General features: G+C 41.4%; 1 protein-coding gene across 3 annotated transcripts in view; it reads left to right on the top strand.

Annotated features, from left to right (window-relative positions):
- The first annotated feature begins 3,255 nt into the window (after positions 1–3,255).
- Positions 3,256–23,625, top strand: part of grid2ipa (glutamate receptor, ionotropic, delta 2 (Grid2) interacting protein, a) — a 43,268-nt gene continuing 22,898 nt past the window's right edge. For 2 of the 3 annotated variants that reach the window (XM_036148479.1, XM_036148478.1), the window contains exons 1-4: positions 3,256–3,786; positions 6,307–6,560; positions 6,640–6,972; positions 7,065–7,219. In XM_036148479.1, the coding sequence (XP_036004372.1) occupies positions 3,705–3,786; positions 6,307–6,560; positions 6,640–6,972; positions 7,065–7,219 (824 nt within the window). In that variant the 5' untranslated portion in view covers positions 3,256–3,704. Of the gene's footprint in view, positions 3,787–6,306; positions 6,561–6,639; positions 6,973–7,064; positions 7,220–18,602; positions 19,106–23,625 lie in introns of those variants that run through there. The other variant, XM_036148480.1, reaches the window with a different exon arrangement.

The following is a 23,625-nucleotide window of genomic DNA, read 5'->3' as shown; positions in this document are numbered from 1 at the left end:
GACGTTTCATGCTTTAAGCAGGATGCATGTAAATAGGAACAAGAAATGATAAATGTTTTGTACTCCGTGTGCAGAATGTTGCAAAAAAAAAAGGTAATGAGTAAAAGTATTTTGAATTGGAGACGCAATGGGAACTTTGCATGGTGTGTTGGCTATTTTAATTAGATAGTTTTTCTTTCTGTTCCCTGCTGCAACCACAGTCACATACTGAACATTTAATCTCAGAGTTGAAGTGCGGCGCCCTTTTAAAGGCTGTCGAGTGCTGCTCCTTGTCCGAGGCCGTCCGTAACGCAGTGTTCCCGTTCTGACAAGTATTGTGTCCTTCCGCATGTCGCAACAGCTGCTCAAATGTAAAAAAATGTGTTACCCAAGCACAGTTCATATGAAATAAATGCTATTTTCTTACAGCTGTGGTTTCTGGGTCGTTTATAACTCATTCTGATATGCATAGAACAAAAAGCATTCGTACTCCTTCAGACTTCATGCAACGCTCAGTTGAGACTAAAGGGAAGCTGGTCAGAGTAGATAGGGAGATGGAGGAAACTAAAAGGGTTTCTGCAACGTTTTAGTACTTCCTAATTGTAAGTCTTCTTTTAGGCCTTGGGAAGTCTTAAAAACACAGATTTTCTACTTATTCTTGGTCTCAAATTACGTTGTTGTATATAATCAATGCTGTCAGAAACTGGGCAGCTGGAATATATTCCTTTCTTGGGGGTGGGGGCTCAATATTAGGGGACGCTTGGTTTAATAACGAGGCTAGTAGACTAAACCTTTTTTACAGCTTTTGACTTTTAGGTTTATTCCTTGCACAACCCTCCTCAGTGAGCAACTAGATTCCACAGATCTAGTCACCTACTTGTTTAATTTTGTTGTTTTTTTTTTTAAGAAGAGACGCATCTAAAGACTGCAGGACACTGGCCCCTTAAGGACTGACGTTTGATTCCGCTTTGTGTAAAGGCTTTTGCTTTCATGTCACAAGCTAACAACGTACATTTTAATTTATTACATATTAAATTTAAACTGACCATTACATTTATTTTTGCTTTCATTCGTCCATTTCCTATACCCGCTTATCCGTGCAGGGTCATGGAGGGCTGGTGCCTATCTCCAGCGGTCGTTGGGAGAAAGGCGGGGAACATAAGTTTTAATTTTCCAAATGAGCCATGGATTTCACCCACTGAAATCTAAAAGAAACCCCTGTGAAACACACAACAGCAGCTGCATTGGAATAGTTTAGATCAGGGGTCTTGAACTCCGGTCCTTGAAAGATGCTGTACTGCAACTTTTGGATGCCGGCACACCTGAGTCCGATGGCTGAACAACAACCTCTTCAGCGTGTCTGCGGGATACTGGTAGCGAGCCGTTCATTTCATTGAGGGACAGAGCTAAAAGCTGCAGGACGCCACCAACGCAGACTTAGCTCATATTTTCTGGTTGTGCTCCAAGCTGGAAGAGTTTTGGAAATAAATATTTAGGATTTTGAATGTGGCGTTTGGCCTACATCTAAAACCTAATCCTTTAATGGCTATTTTTGGGGTTGATGCAGGCATTTCTAGCAAGGACAAATGTTATTGCTTTCGCAACTCTGATCGCTCGAAGGAGAATACTTTTAGAATGGAAATTCCAATTTCCACCTAAGGCATCAATGTGGCTTTCTGATATGATGATGTTCCTAAAAATTTAAAAAGTGAAATACTTTCTGAAAGGATCGACCAAAAAATTGTATAAAGTATGGGGCCCTTTAATGGGTTATTTTGATAAACTTGTAACTCTCCCTTCTCACTAGTAAACAAGTCCCAATGTAAAGTGTTTCCATTTTGGGATAATACCCACCCCCCCTTTTTTTCTCTTTGCCGGCACAGGGATAGTTGGGGTTGGATGGGGTTTATGAAAATATAAAAATGTTGAATTGCTGTGTGGTTCTTGTTATATTGTACACGGTCAAAGGAATTGTAACAACTGCCTAACACTACAATCTGACTGACATTGTGCATCTGTTTTAACAACAATAAAAATATTATTAAAAAAAAAAGCTGCAGGACAAAAGCTTTTGAGGTTTTTGGGTGAAGACGCATGGTTTGGATCAAAGCATAGAAATGTTACAATGGCCTAATCCAAGTTCAGAGGTAAATACTATTAGGAATTAGTCACAAAGGTTGAAAATTGCTGTTCACACGTACCCTCCATTGAACTGGATGGGGTCTTAGTATTTAGTATTTTGAGAAGATAGGGCAGAAAGTTTGGTCTGTTGATGTGCAAACGGCCCGGTGAAGCACTAGCGACCTGCAGGGTGCACCCTGACCCTCCCTCGATGATTGCTGGAGATAGGCACCAGCTCCCCTGTGACTCTGCAAGGATAGGATGGATGTGCAAAGCCGGTAGAGGCGCAATCCCAAAAGGCGTGTTGCCTCTAAAAAGAAAATCATTGACTGAGAGGTTAGGGTGCAAATGGAAGCCAACGTTTTTGATAAGTGGTCACAAAAAACGTTGAAAATCCCGTATCACTTCCCTGCCTTTCACAGCCATGCACCGCTTCTCTTTGTGTTGGGCGGTCACCCAAGAATGCAAAAAAAATAAATAATAAATACATTGGAGGTTGTGATGTGACCAACAGCGACAAAGCTCAAGGGGCCTAAACATTTCTTCTAGCTTCACCGATGCATGATGTCTGCTCGATCTGCACTGCAAAAACGGATCTAAAAATAAGTAAAATGTTCTTAAAGTTAGTGTATTTATCCTTGATTAGAGCAGGTAAATAAGATTATCTGCCAATGGAGTGAGTATTTTTGACCCCTAAAATAAGATAATTAGACATCCTGCACTTGAAATGAGATGGTAGAGATAAATTGTTCCTATTTTAGGTGCAAAAATCTTATTCAATTGGCAAATCATCGTATTTGCCTGCTCAAATCAAGGACAAATACACTAATTTTAAGAACATTTTACTTATTTCTAGTTCCGTTTTTGCATTGTGAAGCATTCTGCTGCACCTACTCCTCCTCAGTACCGTTTGCATTCCTGCTCTGACGCCGTCGTTCGCCGAGCGGCCTGGCAGCAAAGCATTGCTCCAGTTGGTACGTGTAACCTTGAGCCCATCTCGCAGGCGACGTCTCTGGCTGGTGCTCCAGTACTGACACTATAATCAGAAGCATTCCTGGCTGGGTGGTAGGCAGCTCAGTTTCTGGGTCACTCCTCAGCCCTCTGAGAGGCCTTCATCCATATGAGCAACAGAGGGAGACAGCGAGAGAGGGTGGGAGAGAGAGAGAGAAAGAGAGGGGAAGGTATTTATAGAAAAATGGGGCTTCGCGGTACCTTTCCTTGCGATGAACCATTTCAGGACCAAGCTACTGTGTCCCAGTTTCGTGCTCGCTGCTCAGCTGGAGGGTTTGGACCGAGGCTGAGGGGTTTGGACCGCCTCGCCCAGGATGGAGAGCCTGACTCTCAGAAGCTCTCGGCTCTTCGGCTTCCCACAGCTGCTTTTCTGATCCAGAGCAGAGGGAAGACCTGGCCTTCAAAACCCCCCACCAATGTGACCTTCTGGGGGCCAGCATCTGTGTAGGTAGCGGCTTAAGGGAGGAGGCGAGTCAGGTCAGGCGGAGGAGCAGCAAGAGGGTGTCCGAGGGACACCCTTTGGCTGCGTCGACCCCCTGGCCGGGGGTGAGGAAAGGCTGGCCGGAACGTGCCCCGCCGCAAGCCGGGCCAGGATGAGGCGCTTCCTGAGCAGAAAGGGCCGCTTCTCCCTTCGCCAGAGCAAGTCTGGGACCCGGAGCGCTGCCAAAGATTTCTGTGAGTGTCGGTTCTCTGACTTGATCTTTTTTTGCATGACGATGTTCCTGAAGGGCTTCGTTTGCACGACGGAAGATAAAGAGACGCTACAGTATAGAGCGCGCTCTCTGGGACGCAGGGTGGAGAAAAGAGGAGAGGAGAAGTCCCGACAATACTGCTCAGTGTTGTCAGGAAGGCAAACGGAGAATCCATCTGTGATGTCCTTATCTATTTTAAATCAATATCTTTCTTTTGATTCTCTTTGCTGAGCTGACAGCAGCTTCTCCATTCATTTCATTTATGTTTCATACAGTCGGTCTGAAGCCCGGCGTTCCACTGAGAGCTGATTTGCCCTTCAGCAGATATGACACTATTTCCAATTCAGACTCCTTGCACTAGACTTTTAAGATAACTTGTTTGCTGCACTCATTTTTAGTTTTTCTTTCTTTTGCCTGTTTTCCCGTCTGGCTCTCTGAAACTTTAATCATGAATAAAACAACTGTATGCATTTTTTTTTTTTTTTTGCTCTTATGCAGCTCTGCTTTCTTGTTGTGCGTTCAAGTTGTCTGACAACTTTCTCTTTGCCTAGGTGTTGCACAGATCCAAGGCTTTGAAGTCTTGCACGCTTTATTTGAAGCTTGTCTGCAAGACAAAAATGCAAGAGACCAAGGTGCTCTGTACCATTCTAACGGCTGGATCTAGTCTTGTGACACACAAATTGCTGTAAAATGTGCCGGCCTGTCTCCGTTCTGCACCACACGCGGCATTTTTTTGAGGTATCCGGATAAATGTCCTGTACAGATGGAGTCAAGCGTCTCTAGTGTTCTGGGACACTTTGTGCCGCAGCAGAATGAGGCCAGTGACCAGGGGAAGGCCAGCGGTTCAACATGTGGTCCAGATACCAACAGTCACAAATAACCTGCTTCTCTTTTAAACTTCTCCTCTAGCTGTGATTTGTCCGACTTACAGCATTTCCCAGGCAGTTCGCGAACGTTTGTTGTGCCGTTCCAGCGCACAGACCTGCGTTACCTGCCCGCCGCCAGCCACCAGGCTATCCGTATCTCAATTAGCAGGCCTCTTTGATGGTTTTATTGCATTAGTTGCTAAAGGACGGTGCCACGCTAATGTATTCCCACCCATCGATCCTTTTCACATTTTGTCACATCACAACCAGAAATTTGTGCTAATTTTGCAGAGATTTTATGTGACAGACAAACATAAGGCGTTTGCTATTTGTTTGATGACAAGGCTAGCGGTTTTATTTTTAGAAATAATCTGAAAAGTTATATTTTCAATTCAATTCAATTCAATTTTATTCATATAGCGGCAATTCTTGAAGTATGTCATCTCAAGGCACTTTACAAAGTCAAATTCAATCATATATACAGATTGGTCAAAAATGTCCTATATAAGGGAACCAGTTGATTGCATCAAAGTCCCGACAAGCAGCATTCACTCCTGGAGAGAAAAGTCTGGAATCCCTATGGATTTAGCCCCTCTGTGTCAAACTCTAGTTCACTAAGGTTTTCTGTGACTCACAGGTTGGTTTGTACTGGAACGTTTTCACCAATGAGGTGACTTCTCAAGGCGACTGGCTCTGGATTTAATTTAGGGGTATTAACGTAACGGGGTGCTGGCAACAAACCCACGTCGCACTCATTTTTATTGGCAAAACCCCCCAAAACAACAACTCTGTATCCCTTTTCTAATTCAATTCAATTCAATTCAATTCAGTTTTATTTATATAGCGCCAATTCATGAAACATGTCATCTCAAGGCACTTTACAAAGTCAAATTCAATCATATTATACAGATTGGGTTAGATTATACAGATTGGTCAAAAATGTCCTATATAAGGAAACCAGTTGATTGCATCAAAGTCCCGACAAGCAGCATTCACTCCTGGAGAAGCGTAGAGCTACAGGAAGAGTCGCCTGCATTGTCCATGGCTTTGCAGCAATCCCTCATACTGAGCAAGCATGAAGCGACAGTGGAAAGAAAAATTCCCCATTAACGGGAAGGAAAACCTCCGGCAGAACCGGGCTCAGTATGAACGGTCATCTGCCTCGACCGACTGGGGTTACAGAAGACAGAGCAGAGACACAACAAGAGAGACAAAAAAGCACAGAAGCACACATTGATCTAGTAATCTGTTCTACATTAGATGGTAATAGCGGGTGATCTGTCTTCCTTGAATGATGTCACAGTTAACAGAACATCAGACCAGGTGTACCTACTATGAAGATAAAAGAGAGAGAGCAAAATGTTAAAAGCTGAAATGACAACAGTCATTTCAATGTAATGCAATGCAAATCTGGAGAATAGTAGAACTCAGTAGAGTGAGAAAAATAGGCCCTGATGTCCTCCAGTGTACTGCTTTCTACCGCTTCATAATTATCCACCTATTCGGGTTGGTTCTTTATCACATAATAAAATACACTCAAAAAATGTCAAAAGATTTGAAGTGTATAAATATGTTTGCCAGGCACTATACTGCCACCATTCAAGCAAACACCTCCCTATCCTCCGTGTGTCTTTTAGACCTTGGTCTTCCTTCCACCAACCAGAACTGGCCAGAGGCGTTTGGCTTCAGGCTTGGAGGCACTGGGCCCAGCTACATCCTGTCGGTCGTGGAAGGCAGCAGTGCCTACCTTGCCGGCTTGCAGCCAGGTGACCAGGTGGTGGACATCGAGGGCCAGGACGTGACCAACCTCAGCACACCGGCGCTGATCGCTCTGGCCCAGACCCTCAAGACCGTCCCACCCAGCATCGGCGTTGTTTCGAGGATCGAGCAGGTCAGCCGACTCGCCTGGTATTTTCCTCAGATTTTGTTTCTGCTTTGCATTATGGAAATATTCATTTGTCGTTCTTAAGATTGACATCACCCCAGGCCCGGACGGCCGTTTCGGCTTCACCATCGTTGGGGACAGCCCTCTGATGGTCGAGGAATCCATGCCTGGCGGTCCGGCCGCACGCAGTGGCCTCAAAGTCAACGACTACGTCATGGAGGTCAACGGCATCCCGGTGAAGCACCACGAAACGGCGGCGGCCATGATCAAGGCGGCGCAGGGCCGACCCCTCCGGCTGGGAGTGCTCAGCATGGCCCGCCGCCCCAAGCGGCTGAGCAGCAGCATGAGGGTGCTGTCGCAGAGCGGAGACAGCATCAGGGAGAATCGTGCTCACAAGGCCATGGAGTTCAACAAAAAGGTGGGCGTGGAGCTATTTCTTTCATCCAAGTCGCTCCGTTTTTTTTTAAACTTGTCGGGGGTATTATTTTGACGTCCTCTTTATCCAACCAGGTGGAGGAGGTTCTTGGCGAGGAGCCTGATGTGAAGGAGCAGCTGTTTGAGGTGCTCAAGCTGTACGCTTCCGACAGGGATGTGGAGAGTCTGGCTGAAGCCTTGCCTGACATCTTGATTACAGAAGACCATCAGCAGCTGATCGACAGTGTCAGGTAACTATTTACGGCTCTTTTAAGGGGCACCACGATGCCTCCAACAACATAAATATCTGGCTGGAGGAGTCAGCCTCCACCGCTCTCGTTCCTTTTCTGGTTTGTAAATTCTCAGCTTCAATCCTGTATTAACCTCACCTAATCGTAACCTCAACATCTGGTTTTACCTTCGGAAAAACAGCTTTGTTTAGCGTTTCTCTAAAGTGAAAGAATTTTTTTCTTTTACCTTTTAAAGACTTTGAACGGGTGATCCATCCTTTTCTCATCCCAACTGGATAGTTGTAACTATATCTTAGCATTAGTCAGGACTGCCTCACTCTATTGCCATCGGCCCAGAATGCTTCAGCTCATCATCCGACACAAACTTAAAGGTGTGAACATCTTTCCTGATGCTTGAATATCTTCACTGGCTCCCTATTCATATTTAAATTGATTTTAAATATGAATTAGATAAGCCATGTCCAAAGTGTGGCCTTGGTACTGATTTTGAGTAGTGCACCCCACCCCCATCTTTTTTATTAGGGCAAATAGGTTAAAATCTCACAATTGAAAAGAACTTGTAAAGAAATATTAATGACCACTCTTTCAATTTCATAGTAATCATATCCAATGACTTTTACTCAAATGCAGATTTTTGTGCATTAGAATCTGCTTTCAATTCATTCATTAAAATCGGGAAAATATTGAGAGTATTTTCAAGGAAACACTGACCCAAATCCTTCGCTTATATTGATAGACCAAAAAGAATACACCTTTTTTTTTAATCAAGCCCAAAACATCCTTTAATAGTCTTTTGAATCAAGTAATCTTTCAATAAGGCAAATGAACAAAACGTTTTTTTTAAATTTGGATCAACAATGTATTACACATCCCTTTCCAACAGAAACTCTATTTAAAACGATCATATTTTGTAGAGCAGGTAAAAAAAATCATAGCATAGACTTTATAGGATTTAATTTTCTCTTTTTTTTTTTTTTTTTTGGAGCTTGCATACTTTTGAATCGACAATTTTGGGACCCGTGCCAAAAAGTTTGAACACCCCTGCTTTAGAGCTAATGATCACTTGGTTTTAGCTGTGCCAAAAGGTCTGAACTGGTTCCCAGAGGTGATGGAGCATTTAGGGTTCTAGCCATTAAACTGTGGAATAAACTGCCCTAACATGTCAAACAGGCCTCAGCTGTTTCTGTTTTAAAGTCCCTTTTAAAAACACATCTGGACTCATTACATTATTACAGATCTGCGAGTCGGGACTTGAACTTGAACCCTAATCCTAACTCTGACCCCTTCCTCTAACTTTCAGCACAAGCTAAATTGATTAGTTGTGTAATTGCATATTGTTTACTACCCTACATGTAGTCGTGGAACCAGAACCGAAAAGAGAAAACGTTTGCATTTATGTATACTCCAGCCAGAAAGAAGGTGGGGCATGAACAAGACAATTTAAAGTGCTGTGCATGAACAGAATATGAGAGAAAAAAAACATACAGAGGAGAGTACATAGCAGTGGAATAGTAGCAATAGGTTAAGATACGTTGGACCACAAACCTAATATAATGATGATGTTTCAGTTAACTACAAGAGTTTAAAATTAACATTAACATTCAAAGGCAACTCAAAGGCAATAGGTTTTTAACTTTGATTTTAAGGAACTCAGGCTTACAGCACTTTTGCAGTTTTCCGGGAGTTTTTTTCCAGATAAGTGGAGCTTAGGAACTAGAATCTGCTTCTCAGTGTTTAGTTCTGGTTCTAGGTATGCAGAGTAGGCTGGAGTCAGAAGACCTTAGTGGTCTGGAGGGTTGATACACTGATAACAAGTCTGTGATGTATTTAGGTGCTAAGCCATTCAGGGATTTATAGACTAACAGAAGTATTTTAAAGTCAATTCTCTGAAATACTGGAGTTATGTGCTCTACTTTCTTAGTCTTAGTGAGGACGCGGGCAGCAGCGTTCTGGATCAGCTGCAGCTGGCTGATTGACTTTTTAGGCAGACCTGTGAGAACACCTTTGCTGTAATCTATTCGACTAAAAATAAACACATGGATTAGTTTTTCAAGATCCCGTTGAGACTTTAGTCCTTTTAATCCTGGAAATGTTCCTCAGGTGATAGAAGACTGACTTTTTTATTGTGTTTAGATGGATGTTCAGGTCAGAGTTCATCACTGCACCCAGATTTCAGGCCTGATCGGAGGTTAAAATGGTAAATGGTTTGTACTCGTATAGCTCTTTATCAAGTTTAAGGACCCCTCCACTACAGTCAGTCATTCACCCATTCACATACACATTCACACCCTGACGCTGTTAGCCAGAGCTGCCTTGCGGCAGACTGACAGAAGCGAGGCTGCCAAACATCGGCACCACCGGGCCCTCTGACCACTGCCAGCAGGCAATTCAGGTAAAGTGTCTTGCCCAAGGACACGACTGAGACAGTCGGAGCAGGGGATTAAACCGGCAACCCGCCAGTTACAGGAAAAAAACCCTAACACCCACGCCACTGCCACCCCTACCTTCAGTTACTAGCCGAAGTAACTGAAGCTGTGCACTAACTTTTGATCGCTCCTCCATTGCTCCAAAAATAATTACTTACAGTTTTGTTTTTATTCACCAGTAGAAACGTTTAGCATATGCATGAATTTATTTCTTCTAAGCATTTATTCAGCACTTGAATGGTTCAAAGTCACCTGGTGACATGGTGATGTAAAGCTGTGTGTCGTCTGCATAGTTATGGTAGCTGATGTTGTTTTTTTATGATCTGAGCTAGAGGGAGCATGTAGATATTGAATAGGAGGGGACCCAGGATGGACCCTTGGGGAACCCCACATGTGATTTTTGATGTAAAATTACCTACTGACACAAAAAAGTCCCTGACCTTTAAGTAGGATTTAAACCAGTCGAGTGTTGTACCAGAAAGGCCGACCCAGTTCTCCAGGCGTTCTAACAGGATGGAGTGATCAACAGTATCAAATGCTGCACTGAGGTCCAATAATACCGGCACCATGGTTCTTCCACAGTCTACGTTTATATGGATGACATTAAACACCTTGATAAGGGCGGTCTCTGTACTGTGGTGAGCACGAAAACCTGATTGGAAAACGTCAAAGCGGCTGGTCATTGTTAAGAAGGTGTTTAATTGTTGAAATACAACTTTTTCAATGATCTTACTGATAAAGGGGAGATTTGAGATGGGCCTGTAGTTCTGGAGTAGAAGTTTGTCTAAATTGTTCTTTTTCAGCAGTGGTTTGATAATTGCTGTTTTTAGGGACTAGGAGAAAACACATGACAGAAGGGATGCATTTATTATCTGAGTCAAATTGGACGTTATGACAGGCAAAACTTTCTTAAAGAAAGCAGTGGGTAGAATATCAAGGCAGCAGGAGGAGGAACATATTTGCTGTGCAATTTTTTGCAGGGTCTTTGGCTGAATCGGGACATTTTGCTGAAATCAGTTCTAGTTGGAGACAGCTTTGGTTCTGAACTTGATGTGGATCTACAGACTGCCCCTCTAATCTTTTGGATTTTCTCAGCAATCTAATCTTTTGAATTTTCCCAGCAAAGAAGTCAGCAAATTTGTTGCAGGCCCTGGTGGAGAGGAGTTCAGAAGCTGCAGACACAGGAGGATTTGTTAACCTGTCAGCCGTGGCATATAAGGCAAGAGTATTATTAATGTCTTGCTGATAATCTCAGAGAAGAAAGTTTCCCTTGCATTTTCAGCTGTAGGTTATATCTGTAAAGTCTCTCTTTATAGATGGCATAATGAATGTGGAGTGTAGCCTTTCTCCACCTGCGTTCAGCTTTTCGACACTCCCTGTTTTCCTTTCTAACTGCTGGAGCACTTCTCCACAGAGACATTTTACTTGATATTAATTGGAGTAATGCAGTCAACGAAACTTTAGACTGAAACTTATCTACTAGCTCATCTACTGAGTTATGGGGAAGAAGTGGAAGAGTAAGCTTGGTCGAAGGTTTCAGTGGCCTCGCCCTTAAAGATGTTTTCTAATGATGTCCCTTTGGCTGACTGAGTCATTGGAAATGATACTTTCAAAGTAAACAGAAAAGTGATCACATAAGGCAACATCAGTTACATTGACCGTAGAAATGTTTAGACCCTTAGTGGTGATCAGATCTAAAATATGTCCCTGTTTTTGTGTTGGTTGTTTAACATATTGAGTTGAACCAAAGTTTCTAAGTGTGTCACATAGTTCTTCTGCACCTCTATCTTCTGGGCTGTCAATGGAGAAGTTGAAATATCCCACCATAACTAAACTGTGATAATAGAGTAGGACTGTTATCTTAGAGCAGTCTTGAGAGTCTGAAACTGTATGTTATTATGAATTAATTTTCTATTATTTATTTGCATGTCTAGTCAATTGGAATGGGTACCCCCTAAAAATCTAAGCAATGGAAGAAAATACAGGTCCATATGGAGTCTGGTGTGGGATTACTGTTGCACTGTTTAATGAGGATGCAAAATGCTCTTTAATGCGTTTCTATTTTTAAATATAAACACTCAACAAGTTCCTTAAGATGTCAGCTAAGTAGTTCCCATTCAGCTGGGCTGCAGTGCGGAGCAGAGTCAGTTTTTCAACCAAAACTCGCTGATGTGCTCAGAAGGCAAGGATGTGATGACATAAAAGCGGAGGACATTACACAAAAATTATCATGATAGAAGAAGACATGATACCAAAATCTCGGTTGATGGAGAGGGATTTTGTGGGGATTATTATTATTTTTTTTATTCATTAATCTATCAGGTTTCTGTTTTGTTATATAAGTTTAATAATGTGTGAGAAAACCACAATTTTTGTTTGTTCAGTCAGCATTTAATACAGTTGACACAACATAATGTTAAAATATATTGTGACTCTTTTAAAATTAGATATATTGTAAACAAATTATCCCTCGATGTTATGGAAAGACCATCTTGATACAAGAGCTAGGATTTTTAAGAAAATTGCCTCTCGTCAATTAATCGTTAGTCAATTGATAAGCTCAATCAACTTGAGTTTAACTCATTAATCGATAACTTGCATCCCTAATATAAATGCATCATTAAAAGTCCACAATAATATGATATTAATCTTAAAGATGAGTGTATGTCAACTTCTGATCATCTCAGTGCCTGTCTGTCTACCTATCACAGGCAGAATTGGCTTGATTGGGCTAGCATGTGTTTCAGGAAGCAGAGGAAAGATCTCGCCCCGGAGCGAGAACCGGCAGTGATTGCTTTCATATACATTTAAAACAGTTTGGCTTTAATGACTACCCAGTATTTTAGTCATTGTAAGCATCATAACCAACCAGTTAGATATATAAAATTTACACACCTAAAAATAAATGTGAGGTTTTCAGCCAAAAATTGATTACATTGTATGAACTAGAAGATAGTTGGAAGTTAAGTTATTTTCTAGCTTCATTTATTGGCTACAATAAAGCAAAAACCTTTTATGAACTTTTTTTTAGTTGTAAATCCAAAAAAAACGTACAGCTTCCTCTTAACAGCAGATTCCTTTCTGGGCAATCCAGTGTTTTTTTTCTTCTTCTAAATAACTGATCAACTGATTCTGAAGTAGATAAAACATTAAAAACATTTTCGACAAATCTAACGGAGGGAGGTTCTCTTGTCTCTTGTTTCAAACGCCTGGACCATCTACCATTAGTCTTGCCACGGTAGTGTAGTTTGACACGACAGTGGAGCTCAGTGAGGGAGCAAAAACTGCTTAAATCCACAATGAAATAAATAATTTAGACCCACCCCACCCCTCCACGATTTGACTGTGAAATCTAGCTCTCCTATGAACGAGTTTGCCCACACATCAACCACTCACTCTCATCCCCGTGTGTTTGAATGTCATCCGTCTGTTCTCAGTTTTCAGGAACTGTAAAGTATGATTAGAAATTCTCTGCTGGATATTGCATTTCTTCTTCCTCAGCACAGATTGGAAAACCAAACCCTTAAACACAAGACCGCTGCTCACGTTTGCAGTTTTTTTTTTTTTTCCTCCCCAAGAGTGTGTGTCACTTCGCCTCACTCTGTCTTCTTCGCTCTCACTTTGACTTTCTCTCGGCTGGTTTCTTTCTTCCCTGTTTCTCCCTGTGCAGCTGAGATTTTCTCTTTGTGAAACGCTCAATCTATTTTTTTTTTTGTGTGTGTGTGTGTGTGGATCTCATCACTGGATGCTCATATTCCCTCCTCAGCACACAGCTCATAGCTGCTGCAGCCAGTTTGCTGCTGGTGCTGGCGATGTGCGTACACGTATGAACGCAGCGAACCATGCAGATGCTTCTCACACACATGCAGACGCACTCGCTTTGAAGTTTCATGCTGGGAGAAATTATGAACTGCTGCCTCAGGTGAGTGCTGGAAAACAGTTTGGGGGGAGGGCTTGGTTTTAGGTTTTCAAGCTGGTAAATGTAAGCGGTCGTGAAGTTTACTGTCAAAGCTTTCTATTGCATGAGGCGCTTCATAGATTGTCATTTTTATGGCTCATTTTTGGGAGCGTAATGTGTTCTATCTTGAGCTAAAGGACATAGAGGCTGATGCGTCTCAGTTTCTCACAATGTTCATTGCTATATCCTCTTTCTAACAAAACTGCCAGTGAATATGCTCTGGATTCTTTTCACATGATTTAATTATACATAACCAGTGCAGCTGGAATAATGTTTTTGTGTGTAGGTAGTTCAAAAAATTACACAAACTCTCCCAATAGTAGTCCCGGGCCCTCTGTAGAGAAATCAACAGAACGTCCAAATAGCTCAGTTCTGCTAAAAATGTGTGTTGGTTAATTTTGTTCAGATGTGCTGGGCCTAATGAGCAATCTTCTCCTCTGTTCTCCCCTTGTGGTTTATGTGTTTGTCCCAATTCCAAACACGATATGCAGATTTTAAGGATTTTGATAAATGCTCCAAATGAGCAAACTTTTCCAGAATAAATTTAGGATAGTTGTAATCTGCCATATTGCAGGGAGTCGGGCTTCCACGTTGCCCACGAGCGTTGCCTCAGGGTGTTGTGCTGGTGGAAATGGTTTCCTCTCACACTTATTTAGGGAACTCTAGGGAAACGTTTACATGAAAATAATCTGTTTCTTGCGGGTAATTACACATTTAAAGGCATGTTCTGAATTTGATTCGTTAGCTAAAAGCAGGGCTCTGGGGGTGATTAGTGTTCATTTGTTGGTCATTTTACACCCGAGGCTTGCTTTAATTGTTATGGAAAACATTTGTACACATAGGGGACTCCCGTTAATGGTGCTTATTCCCAAAATATTCTTCTAGGATTTCAATTCATTCAGTTTGTTCATTTAGTGCCAATTCGCAACAAATGTCAACTCAAGGCACAAACAGGCCCCGCCATGTCCAATAATCTGGAGTCTGATTCAATCCACTTGCATCACACACTTGCAGACACACAGTATTCCTTGTGTTTCTATAAAAAATACATTTATCAGCAGAATCTGCAGATATCAAAATCAGATATACTTTAATTATATCTGATTAATAATAATAATTAAAATAATAATAAAATGTGGCATACATTACGTTTTTGGTATTTCAAGCACTGCATGCATTTTCTCAGCCTGCTCATCCAGATACAAGGGGAACCCACCACCCATATTTGTCACATATTGCTCATGGGAATGTTGTGATTCCTACACCACGCCCCTTTGGTTCAGCAATTCCATCCGCACAATATGAAACCATGCACGAATCACGGGGTTGTCTTGACTGAAGTGCATGATAACGATCCATAAATGGGTGTTAGTTGTGTGCGTATTTTTTTTTTTTGCCAAGCAATTATCCAAAAGTACTCAGTGGCATGAATGACTGTGTCAATAAATCCATCCAGAAAAAAAGACACAGCCAAACACAGACGTGGTCAGCTAAGAGTATGTATGAGTAAGACAAACAAGGAGAGTACACGTAGATAATTGCAGCGATAGCATTGACAATGAATTTGTTCAGCAAAGGGACAGATTTAAGCGCAGAATTGCTGGGTTGTCACTGGACTTTCTATGGAAAGATAAATGAAAAGTAGACCTAGTTAATGGGAGCAATAATTACGCCAATGGGTTAAGACATACAGTCTGTACCATCACAGAGTTAAATAGCCCAGTCATTAACTTCTCGTATGAAAGAGAGGCAGCAAAACAAAACCTCAATTAGATGTATAGTTTCTTTTGCTGGTGAAGATTCTCAGTCATCCAGGTCATAGTCATTCCAAAAAAAGTAAAAACAAAGAAACTGGACTTGTTTTCCGTAGTAAAGACGTTTCGCTTCCTCTCCAGGAAGCTTTCTCAATTCAAAAAGTCTGGAGTAATGTGGAGTAACAAGCTTTATACCATTACCAAACAAAGGCCTTGTAATGGCTTAGATAACATGCAAATTCAACCGAAACAGGTCCACCCCTTAGTGATGGTCGGTCGTTAAAGCCATTAAGCCAGCAGATTGGACCGAAACTGGTCCACTCCTCTGTATATATATATATATATATATATATATATATATATATATATATATATATATAGTATAGTTTTTTTTAAACGGGAAAGTGCATTACATTTTGCTGCAGCTAGGAGAGGCCTTACAAGCAGCTGTGATTGGGCATAGATTGTGGTGCACAGGCCTCTTAAATCACAATGACTGATGATCCTGAACAATTGCTTTTAATGAAGATATGTGCTACAACTAATCGTCTCAACATGTTAACAGTGGTAAAAATAAATCACCATTGCAGATATGCTACACTGAGGTGAACCATTTATTCACCATCACTTTGAAAATTCGGCCGTAATAAATATCTCCTGTATCTAAGTACAGCTTCACAGCCCCCTCAGCTTGCTAACCTCAATAGTTTTGTCCGATCAGATCTGCAATTTACAAAACATTCACTTATAGATCAAATAAACCAACTCCAGCATAATGATTAAAAGATTATGGGAGTGCTCTATCACTATCTTGGCGCCCGTGTTGTGAGTTTTAGGAGTCTGCCGCTGTCATCGGATCGCTCGCTTTTTTCCCCCCTCGCTGTCGCCTTCCTGTATTTGTGCGTCCCGGTCTGTCACCATCTTCCATCAATCACTGTCGCTTCCTGTGACAGGCATCAGTGACACGCTCTGCACACAGCTGTGAAAGCTCTCCCGCCACCCTCTGCTGGAGGTCTCTCATCCAAAGAAGGGGAGGTTTGTTTAACAGCTTAAATTAAGTTTTACTTTTGTTTTCCGTGTCTCGTAGGGCCTGACCAGCTGGGCCGTGCTGTGCTCCGTCTGCCGCTGCCTCCCACGGGATCTTTTCTATTTTTAAGCAGCCTACTTATTTCATAAATTCTCTTTTAGGTTTCTGAGTCACTTGCTGATGTTGATCCTCAAATTTTGAGCTCAAAGGTCATTGATGGTCAGACTCTTACAGCTCAAGTATGAGTATGGCAAACTTACAGTTTCATAATTTTGTGATGAATGTTGTGTAAATCTAGTTCTATAGTTTGGTGTTGTTTCCTTATGTGCTGTTGATACGTTACTATAAATTGTATTAATGTTTAAATATAGAAGTTGTAATAAACAAATAAACAAGTTTTCAAAAATCCTAAATCACCACCACCACTGTTGGTGCCATCTCTGGAGCAGACGAGCATAACTGACCTCCAGAAAGTAGGTACTTAAAACAAAAGTTATGTCGCACATTATGTTTACATTCACTCCTTGATATAATAAAACACATTAACATTTGGAATCAGACCACGTTTTGTTCACCTCATTACTTCAGACAGACGGCCGCCTAATGCCATTTAAATCAAACTAAATTATTTTGACAGATTTGAGCTTCTTTGTTGAGGATGAGAACTATTTCTTTAAGAGTTATGATTTAATACTGACACTAGAAGGAGAAGGAAAGAGGGTGAAAAATAGCAAAACCCAAATTTTTGACTATGGTTGAATTACTTAAGCGGATATCTGCCCAATTCTAATTCAAATTGTAATACTTACCCTCTAGTGATGTCAGTGGTTTCCCCCCGAATATCGCTCATAAGGACTCTCTCTGTTTATTGCCCCCCCCCCCCCCCCAATGACCTTAGACAGAACATACTTGAAAAAAAAAATAAAAATAACCACAGTAGCACAACATTTGAAATGAACTGCATAACATAATCTGATAGCTATAATTTAAAACAAAGTAGCGCACATACCTCTTGATACACGGTGAGGAGGTTGAGCGAGCCGAGCATCTCTGCAGCCCTCACCTGGAAGACGCACATCTCACACCAGGTGGTAAAAGCCCAACAAAGTCTTCCACAATTTTCCTGCACTGTGTGGCTCTCCAGCTACCCTCAGGGGAACAGGAAGAACCTGCAGCAGGTGGTCAGGGCTCACATCTGACTGATATTTACACGTGAAGGCTCCAAAATAAAGCCAGTGTTCAGGACTTTAAAAACCAAATCCAACAAACTCGAAAGATGTTTTTATCTCAGAGCGGTCAAATCAATCACCCCAATCATTTGAAGACACCTTATGGGCAGAATGTTGTAAATATCCTCATTAGCTGCTAACCTTTGTTTTGTATTGCTTAGTATATTGTTATTACTTTTCACTCAGCCAGCTTTCCATCTTGTAAACGAACAAATGTAGGAGCGGTAGTGTGCCGAAACAGGGAAAGCACAAAGGAAAAACTGCAGGAACTTCATCCAAAATTAGACAATGTAGCATCAAACACAATGTCAAGAAAAACACTAATCAAATAAAACAGCTAAATCACTTGGGAGTAATCAGGCCTGGATTCTTGATGGGTTTACTGTTTCTGTGTTGTTCTCTTTCTGAGTTGGAACTAAACTCAGTTTAAGGCAGTCTGAGATTTCCGGGAAGGTGATGTCACGAGGTCTTATCACCCAATCAGAAGAGTATTTGGGGGTAATCCAAGAAAAAGTATTGGGTTAGACCGCAACAATAACATGTAAAGCACATTCTTTAGACTGAGAGAGCCACCAGTGGCGTGGGATAAAGGGTTGGTATGACTAAATCAAGAGATTTAGAAGAGGCCGCGAAGGAAAGCGGCTTTTGAATGTAAAGTTTCAAATCTATGTGTTCGTGTACATTGTTCTGGGATTAAGGATACAGCCAAAGCATGGCAAATGTTTGGTTTTCATGTCTAAGAATATTGTTTTAAATGTGGAAGCATACGATAGAAAATGTGACTAAGAAACTGGCAGAGGGAGAGAAAGCTGTCAAAGCTCCTGCATGTCTGCTGGCGAATGTTACCGTTTCCTGCATGGATCCAGTCGTTGTGCTGACCTGCCTATGAAACTCCACAGGGACTCCTTTCTCTTTTCCACTTCTTTCATCTCTCCCTCCCCTCTTCTGTTCATCTCATTCTTTCCTTCCTCTTCTGAGGGACTGGATGATTTGTCATTTACTACCTCTGACTGCACAATGATGGACTACTTAATGAGGAGGAATATCTTTCAGCTGTTAGCGAGAGGATCGGCCCCGTGTCGACTCTGACCCCGACCTTTCCATTACACCGTTCAAAAATGGGACAACGTAAACGGCCCGGCTTTTAACATCCAGGTGGACGACAGCTGAAGATGCTCCACGAGGATGTTTGGAAGCGTGGAGGGACGTAAACTACAGGCGCTCTTCTGGTTGTCTCCCTCCATACGTCCCAGCTTCTCTCCTTCTGCCTGTGGCTGCGCTCCAAGCCTGCAGCGGGTGCTTTTGAGATCCAGGACACCTTCCCATTTCTCCTTTGCCTCTTCTTCCTCCTTTGTCCGGGAGAGTTGTTCCAACTGCATGGAGGGTCCCCGTGATGAAAAAGAAGCATTTGCCTCGCTCAACTAAATTCAGCCACTTCCTCATAGCCCCGAAGAGCCATGGGAAGGGATAGGAGCCTTTCTAGGCACTTTAGGTATGGGCGGCTTTATTTTGATCGAATCAGCGCTGATTGTGCTTTTTATGGTTTGTTGTGAGGTGTATTTGTGGTAGCTTGGTGTTCTGCAACTGCATTTTTCAAGGTATGTTTTGATCATGAATTTTACAATTTGTGTCTGAAAGGGTTTATTGTTTCTAAATCGGCAAGAAGAAAAAGTTCTAGAAAAGCTCTGCTCTGAACTAGCATTGACCCTTCTACTTTTTTTTTTTAGTTAAATACACTCCTTAGAATTTACTCCTGTGTGCCTTATGATGTGCTTTGCATTTGCAAACTCATGCTTGGCCCAGCTGTCAAACTGGCTGATCAGAAGTGGGTCTGCTAATAATTGGTCTAGCAATGAGTTTCCCAGCTGATTGCAGTTGTCATTCATCCCTCTGTGCATTGTGTCCTTGATCCACCCCTCCTTCAGACCCAATTATAGACTCCGCTCGGCCTCCTTATAATTTAGGGCATCCCGAAGCCTACATCCAACTTTAGTGAAAGAAAGCTCTAAAGTTTAAACTGATATATTTTTTGGGCCAAACCAATACCTGCTGATAAATGTCCTTAGATTGATTGTACCCAAATGATTTGCACTGCCGCTTTTAACTTTGCACCTCTTCTTCTGTAACATTTTGCAAGGTTTAAGCCTACAGGGAGAGGGATCTTTGTGCATTCGCCCTTTACCAAAGTTTTTCTAAATTGTTCAGAGCCATGGGTCGTCTCTTATGCTATTTGTCACTCCTCAGGTGTTCAATAGGGGTTAGATCTGGCGGCGTAGATGATCATGGAAAAAGACTGAGCTTCTGTCTGGTGGACCTGTGGTGCTTTGGTCACGTGTTTTGGTCATGATGATAGACACAATGATGGTGACCCATTTGTTTGGTCTTCTGGGATGGTACACCAGATCTTGATTTAATATTTCCTGAAATTTTAAAGAGTTCTTGAAGCAATGCTGTCTAACAAGCTTCCTCATGTTCCCTGGAAGAGAAACATGCCCACATCATCACAGGCCCTCCACTGTACTTAATAGTATGTTCTCACATTCATCCTTTGTTTTACACTGAACCCATCTGGATTTTTTAGTTTTTTTGTGTTTAACCTTAGTTGAAGCCTAATCTCATTGATAAGCATTTTCTTTTATGCAGTTTTCTCACAGTGAGCATATGGAGTCATACTTATGAAATACTTAAAACTAGGCCCGGAAGATAATTCAACAACAAAATATATCAACTGATAGAAGTGTGGTGTGATACAAAAATGATAGAAAAGGGTCAATAAAAAGTTCAACAGAACAGGTTTCCTTCCTTTTGCATTTTAGCCAATCATGTAGGTTAGTACTACAGTGATTACATCCTCCCAACCAATCGCAGAACCAGGAATGCTCCGTCACCAAGCTCCGCCCCCGTCAAAGAGTTCAGCAGGCGCGTGCTCGTTTTTCTTTTTTAAAAACTCGCAGTTTTGGTAAAAAGTTGGTGTGTGTGTTTGGGAAAGAACGCGGCGGGGCGGGGCGGGTGTGAGGGGAACAGCCTTGGCCTTTTCTGTCCATAAAAAACAGGCCCTCTAAGTTCTTCTAAATGTGACAACAGCACCCCCTGCTGTTTGGTCGGTACCTGTGATCAGTAGCATGATGAATACTATTAATAAACTCCCAAAAGAGTACACAACTTAATGTAACTGAAATTTGTCTTTAATATTAATGGGTTGATATCATTTTTGCCATATGAGGTTCGTAGGTAGTTAAAAGTTAACAGCAGGTACGAGTCAGGCTAAAAGCCATTTATATTGTTGTAAATAATTTGTAGTCGAAAAAGTGATGCAATATTGAAACATTCAAGTTTTTAGAAACCATATAAATAAATTGATAAAAAAAAATAATAAATTGATAAAAATGATAAATGGTATGAGAAAATGATAATGATAAACCATATACATTTCAAAATGATAAAAGTTACTTTTTTGACCCATTTTGTTGGGATGGGGGAGCGCCCCCTTTAAAGAAGGGGGCGCTACTGCATTAAATGGACTTATTTGGTTTCTTTTCCCCAGTCACATCATTTACCCAAGCAGCCACACTGATGTCAATGTTTTTCAGGGAAGCTGTATGGCCTACATAAACTGTAAACTACAGTCGACGCAGACTCATTTCCCATAGCTGCGTGACCCTGGCCTAGAAAGAGCTCCGGTTCTCTGCTGTCTCTGATTTTGCTCTCTTTGCTCCTTCATATTCCGCAGCTCGTGTCCCTGCGTCTGTCATTGAGATTAAGACAACTTCTTTTTGTTACATAAAAACAGGTCACGAAGATAGTGTTGTGGCGTGGTGCGACAGATGACTACCCCGTCGAGGAAGTGTTGGCTGCTTTTCTGCAAGACAGCACATAACACTTAATCACTGTCACCTACTTATGCACCGTCTCCCTTGATTGGTAATTTATAAGGCTTTGCTTGAATGCAACGGGGAACATTCTCATGTGACTGTCAAACAGCCCGGGTAGAGTACATCCAAAGAATCTTTTTGGATGCTGTAGGTCGTTACAGTGAGCCTGTTTGCCTCTAAGTGAGGCTGTGAGGAAAACATAGGTGTCAGTCAACTGGGAAAAAATACTTAGTTATTTAAGGATAACCTTGATGATTATGTTTGACTCCCTGGGTCTGCAGACCAAGAGAAAGGTTGGAAGGAGAAAACTGTTGCATTGCTGCCAAATTATAATTTTTTATGAGTTCATAGGGTGGAATGTGTTGTACCAAGTGAGAAAAGGACATAGCATGGAATAAATTAAGCTTTTGTAAGTTTCACATGATGTGCAAATGTGGTTAAAATGTTGAAAGGTGTGTTGTTAAAAAAAAAAGCCAAAACGTGTGATAAGAAGGGTGATTTACCTCTGAAAGGAAGATGATTTGAATGCAAAGTGGCTCTCAAGCCCTGTTAAAATGCCAGGTGTTTGTGGTGTGAAAAGACTGTGTTAAATCATTTCAAAGCCATTTCCACATATAACGTGACATTCATCCTGTGGAATTTAGCCAATATCAAATAAATCTGTTAGAAAGAAAGCAATAAAGTTTTGTCGTACACACTTTGAACTAATACTTTGCTAAAGCGGCCTCTGATTCAGTTTCAGCATTCAGTCTGCTTTGGTAGGAGCTTTTCCCATATCTTGACTTTCATTTACCCACCCTGGCTTGCAAAAGTTCTCCAAAATGTCTTTTATTGGGAGGGCATCGCTTGTCCAAAGCCCTCGTCAGAGTTTATTGCTAATTTACCCCTGGGTTCTGCCTCGGCTATTCCAGAATTTTCATTTTCCGCTCCTTTGGTAATTTTCTTTGTGGATTAGGATTTTACCATAGAGATACAAATAAAATGTTTCTTCATCACCAGAATGCTAGGAAGATGTGTGTTCAAAAACTGCTGGATATTTAAAATTGTTCATAATTCGGGCAGAGTGGTGGCACAGGGGTAGAAAGCCCAACCAGTCATAATATACAGTGTAAATCAACAGAAAAAAATAATAATCCCATGCACCACTGCCCTCCCACTTTACTGCTGTAGATCATGATAGATATTTTTAGATGTACCTACACGTCCTTCCCCTTCCTCTGTTAATGTTGCCATCACAAACCATGCCCCCATTTACAAGTTATCAGTTCAGTTAAACCCAATTTCCTGTCAGCCTGCTGTCAAATGAATAAAATAAAAGAATTGTTCATAATTCCATCCTCCTTGATAAAAACCTCAGTTTAATCTCAAGAAACCCCCACAGCCCGATAATGCCACCACCATGTTTCACAGTGAGACGTATTGTCTTGGTTAAGGTCAGTGTCGTTTTTGTGTCAAGCAGACCTTTTCAAGATTGGTCCCCAAATCTGTCCAGAACAAGGATATTTGTGGTTGGAAAGACTTAACACTTAAGCTCTCTATAGTTTTGTACATTTGATCAATATAAATTGTGCTCTTAATTGTCATGACAAGGTGTTTTTGTGGTCCCTTCATGCCTATTTGCATGAGAATGAGGTTTGTTTTGTTAAACATCTAAAGAGGAGAACTATATTTGACCAATTTTCAGTGTTGATTAAATGTCACTCCCTTAGATCACATTGAAAACTAGAAATGCTTCAGTATGAATTTTGATCTCTGTGTTTTGTCAAGCTTGGGGTTAATTTCATTTCTCTTAAGATCAATAATATGCGAAGGTTACGTGAAAAGCATTCAAAATATTTTTCGATCCATCCATCGTCATGAGTGGTCATTCAATATTCATGGTAGTAGCAGAACTGACAATTTGCACTACTAGTGTGGCTAGCATTATTAAAATAGCAGTCTGCAATAATGACATGAGTTGCAATAAGTGAACAAATACTTAATTAAACACTATTAAAATATTTCTGCTTTGGGTTCTTGCAAACATAGAACACTGATTTCTGCTTTTAGTCTTGCTCTCTCTCACTCTTTCGCAGCCTGATTAACTTTCAGTAGTCCCTCTGACTTTATTTTAAATACCTCGCTGATATTGATTAGAGCT

Source organism: Fundulus heteroclitus, chromosome 16 (assembly GCF_011125445.2).
Source record: "Fundulus heteroclitus isolate FHET01 chromosome 16, MU-UCD_Fhet_4.1, whole genome shotgun sequence".
NCBI classification, from domain to species: Eukaryota; Metazoa; Chordata; class Actinopteri; order Cyprinodontiformes; family Fundulidae; genus Fundulus; species Fundulus heteroclitus.
This window is presented reverse-complemented; position numbering and strand designations above follow the sequence as displayed.